Source organism: Fomitopsis serialis (assembly GCF_022376445.1).
Source record: "Fomitopsis serialis strain Sig1Antser10 chromosome Unknown B0H18scaffold_571, whole genome shotgun sequence".
Classification (NCBI taxonomy): domain Eukaryota; kingdom Fungi; phylum Basidiomycota; class Agaricomycetes; order Polyporales; family Fomitopsidaceae; genus Fomitopsis; species Fomitopsis serialis.
The window spans coordinates 1-3,497 of NW_025955531.1; the positions used below are offsets into that span (position 1 = coordinate 1).

The following is a 3,497-nucleotide window of genomic DNA, read 5'->3' on the forward strand; positions in this document are numbered from 1 at the left end:
CGGAAAACGGGCATACGAAGCCAACGAAGGGCCTAACAAAAGGCTCAAACGGGCAGGTTCCCCCATTCATGCCGCTCTTTACCACGGGACTTGCATTGATCTTACGGAAGACTGACGGAGAATGATATCCATGTTGCAATTGCATAACACCGTTCGAAGACTGGACGGAATGTGTCGCCGTTAAGTCTGAGACGCAGTCTGAGCCGCTTGTCAGATCAAAGGGAACATTCTGACACGGCGAGGACTAACCTATTGACAGTCTCCTGACGGGCCAACAGTGGCCACTAAGTGGCGACAGGCATGGCCATTTCGCACTGTGATCCGCAGAGCGACGTCATACTGCACGGCGTAGCAGTACCAAGGTGCAGCGAGGGTTTATTTTACGCGCGGACGCGCGTCCCTACTGTCAAAGGGAGGTTGCGGGATGTCCTAAGATAGGCCCAACGCATTCTCGACCACTATCGGCGCCTGCAGAAACGTCACGTGCGGATGCGCAAACCCCAACCCAGGAGCGGATAAGTTCAGACGCTGGGTTACTTAGGGGGCTACTAGGACACGACGACGGAGCGATGTTTGGCAGTCGCTGGTTGGGACAGAATAATACGGTTTATGTATTGTAGACACAATTAGAAGCCAAGAACAGCAACATACACAATGAGAATAGCCACCCAGAGCTCATTACTCGCGTTCGACACCAGCCTTCTCGAGCTCGTCAAGAATACTGTGCGGCAGAACACGATGGCCGTGATACTTCTTGTTCGCCCATGCTGCTTGCTTCCCCGACAATCCCCGGCGATATGCATCCATAAATCGATGAGATCGGACGAAGAACCGTCGGATCGAGACAAGAGGCACGGCGTTCAGCGCAGCCACCGTGTTTCGTTCTAGGTCCGCTTCGAGGGTCGATGGTGGGCACTTCCGGTACACACGCTTCGCAAATCCCCAACACTGTTCAATTGGGTTCAGCTCGCAGTGAAATTTCGGGAGGAATAGCACCCGAAATCCGCGCTGCTCGCAATGTCCTTCCAGAATCGACTCAACATCGCGGAAGTCGGGCTGGTTGTAGAGGATGCGGCGCATACAGCAGTCGACGGCGGGGGGCTTGCAGTGGAAGTTAGGGCATTGTGCACGTAAGCCTGTTGTTTGTATGCCACGCTCCTCAAGGATCCTCTCCATCCCCTTGAACACCCCTGGTCTCTCTGCACCCTCCTCGAAGTAGAGTGACTGCGGCCGGCCATCTGGATACCTTCCATCCCCCATGCGCACACGCTGCTTCAGCTTTTTTCCATTCGTGCCATACACTAGCCGGCCGTCATCTCCGCGGACATCGATGTCGACCCCAAACAGTGGCTTGCCCGGTGCAGTCGATTTCATCGACATACGGCGCGCTGACAACGAGTCATCTGGCCGCTTGAGGTGAGTCGGCGCATTATCGAAGATCAGAACATGCTGTTCGTCAGGGTGATGGCACTCCAGGATGTCCATCGCGAGCGTTGCATGCTCGAGGATCTCCTGGTTCGTGAAATACCCATCTCGGTCTTTACCAGCCTTGAACAGTTCGCGGGCTGATTCGGTCCCATCAGGGGATCGAAGCCAGCCATGCTCAGCCGAGACGAAGTCGGCGACCATCAGGGAAGGACCCTCTCCCTTGGCACGAGGTACAGCCTTCTCCTTCTTCTTCACCCAGCGAATTTGACGGCGGTCATTTGCATAGAAGGTCGACTCGTCGTGATACCAGAATATGACTCGTTTTGGGGGACTCGAGCCATCCGGAAGGGCTACGTTTACAACAACGCCCCGGATGGGACTATCATCCGACAGTGTGATTCGGACATCACCACTCGGACGGAATGATCCATCGGGTAAGAGGGGACCTTGAGCCTCGATGCCATTGATCCAGTCTCGCGTGTACTGAAATGCTCCATCTGGCAGGACAGGGCCATGGACGAAGGAACCATTGATGATCGTTCGCACGTACGGATCCAAGGCAGCCAGCGCAGGGAGGAAGATCCCATCTCGATAGTCAACGATGTCTTCACGCTCGTGCCCATCCACATACTGTCCAGAAGGTGTTTTCGTCCATCGATAATCAAGCACATGCATCCAGGTCTGTGCAGTCGACAACCCAATAGGCTTCTTCAGCCCGTACTTCAGGAGGACCTCCGGGTCGGACATGAACTCGACGATGTCCATAGCACGTACGAATTTCCCCACAGCCTGTAGATGCTGACTGATTGCCTCTCGGAGGTCAGGCTTCTCCAACAGTGAAGTCGTCCACTCTCCCATGGGGCTAAAAGGAAGTGCATGCCGATCCCCTAGGAAGTTGCGCGTCCAACCGCGCAGTTTCATTGCCCGGTGAGGCCCGAACTCCCATGCCACAGCAGTACGGAGGGAGGCTGCGATCCAACTGCCACGTACGTCTGAGTCTGATCGGGTATAGAACCCAAGCAGCATTTTCATCTGCTCTAGACGTGACTGCAGCTGATCGTCGCCCACGAACCGCAGGAACCCAATGCCACTCTTCCGTCGTGGCCGCAGGAGAGCGCGAAGGTCTTGCAGGGCTATTGATGCTTCTTCGATGGAAGGCGGTGGCTCAAATAATGGCCGCTTTTGCGGACGTGCCGGTGCGTCATGGACGGTACTCGGAATCGGCCCGGGTGCGATCGGTACTGCCTCCGACTCGGAGTCGGGCGCGCCTTCGAGCTCGTCTGATACCGAAGCCGCAGGCGGCCGCGGTCTCGCATTCTGAGCCACGGCACCTGTGGTATACGACACTTGGCTAAGATGTATAGGTACTAGTTCCTGCACATGCTACTCACCTGCAGGGAGCTCATTTGCCTTCTGCGACTCCGAGTCAAGGCTCACCGACTTTGAGGCCTCCGACTCATTGGCTGTTGTACCCGGAACTTCCCAAGTAGGTTGTATTATCTCAGCAAAGGTATGTCTCATGTGCTCGTAGATTGCTGCTGTGTTTCTAGGAAGCTCGTCGGGAGCTGTCTCGGACTCCGGCTCCTGTACTGTTGGTTGCTGTGGTCGAGGTGAGCAGATTCTCGGAGCAATGTACCAAGGACATACATTTTCTTTGACTGCATCTGTAGAAAGCCGGGCTTTTTTCTCAGCTCGTTCTCCAAGGTTCTGTAGGGCAATGCGAGCTCGTTTGCTGCGAGGCGACATGGTGTTGTCGCAGCAGCGCTTCTGGTACGACCTCATAGCACTGTATGCCAATTACGGATTATTGTAATATTGCAATTTTATAGTAAGCAGTTCACATGCAATTGTCGGAAGGAACAGATGACAACACTTCAACTACGGATGCAGACACGATAAACGAGCCATCAACCAATTCTAAGACTGATTTCTGGGTGCTTGACTGTGTCTGAATAGTTCGATCTTCGTTCTATATTTCTGTGACTTATTTTCTCGCTTCGCTCGCAGCGAAAGTAGTGTACAGGCGCCGAAAACGGTGCATGTGATGTAGTCGAAAATGCGTTGGGCCT

General features: G+C 54.4%; 1 protein-coding gene across 1 annotated transcript; it reads right to left on the minus strand.

Moving 5' to 3' along the window:
* Positions 1-1,492: 1,492 nt before the first annotated feature.
* B0H18DRAFT_1073967 (uncharacterized protein) lies at positions 1,493-2,652 on the minus strand. The gene is made up of 5 exons (XM_048031229.1): positions 2,506-2,652; positions 2,253-2,414; positions 1,933-2,198; positions 1,715-1,862; positions 1,493-1,658 (listed from the first exon to the last, which is right to left on the minus strand). The coding sequence occupies exons 2-4, from the start codon at positions 2,347-2,349 to the stop codon at positions 1,785-1,787; spliced, it is 441 nt and encodes a 146-aa protein (XP_047884398.1). The 5' UTR covers positions 2,350-2,414; positions 2,506-2,652; the 3' UTR covers positions 1,493-1,658; positions 1,715-1,784.
* Positions 2,653-3,497: the final 845 nt, after the last annotated feature.

What these genes read in the sequence shown, in the direction of transcription:
- B0H18DRAFT_1073967 (XM_048031229.1), bottom strand. Translation starts at nt 2,349, where the DNA reads ATGAAACTGCGCGGTTGGACGCGCAACTTCCTAGGGGATCGGCATGCA. An exon ending in GACTTCACTGTTGGAGAAGC is followed by an intron (nt 2,199 to 2,252) that starts CTGACCTCCGAG and finishes GGAAATTCGTAC; the next exon opens with GTGCTATGGACATCGTCGAG. An exon ending in CCTTCGTCCATGGCCCTGTC is followed by an intron (nt 1,863 to 1,932) that starts CTGCCAGATGGA and finishes GTCCCCTCTTAC; the next exon opens with CCGATGGATCATTCCGTCCG.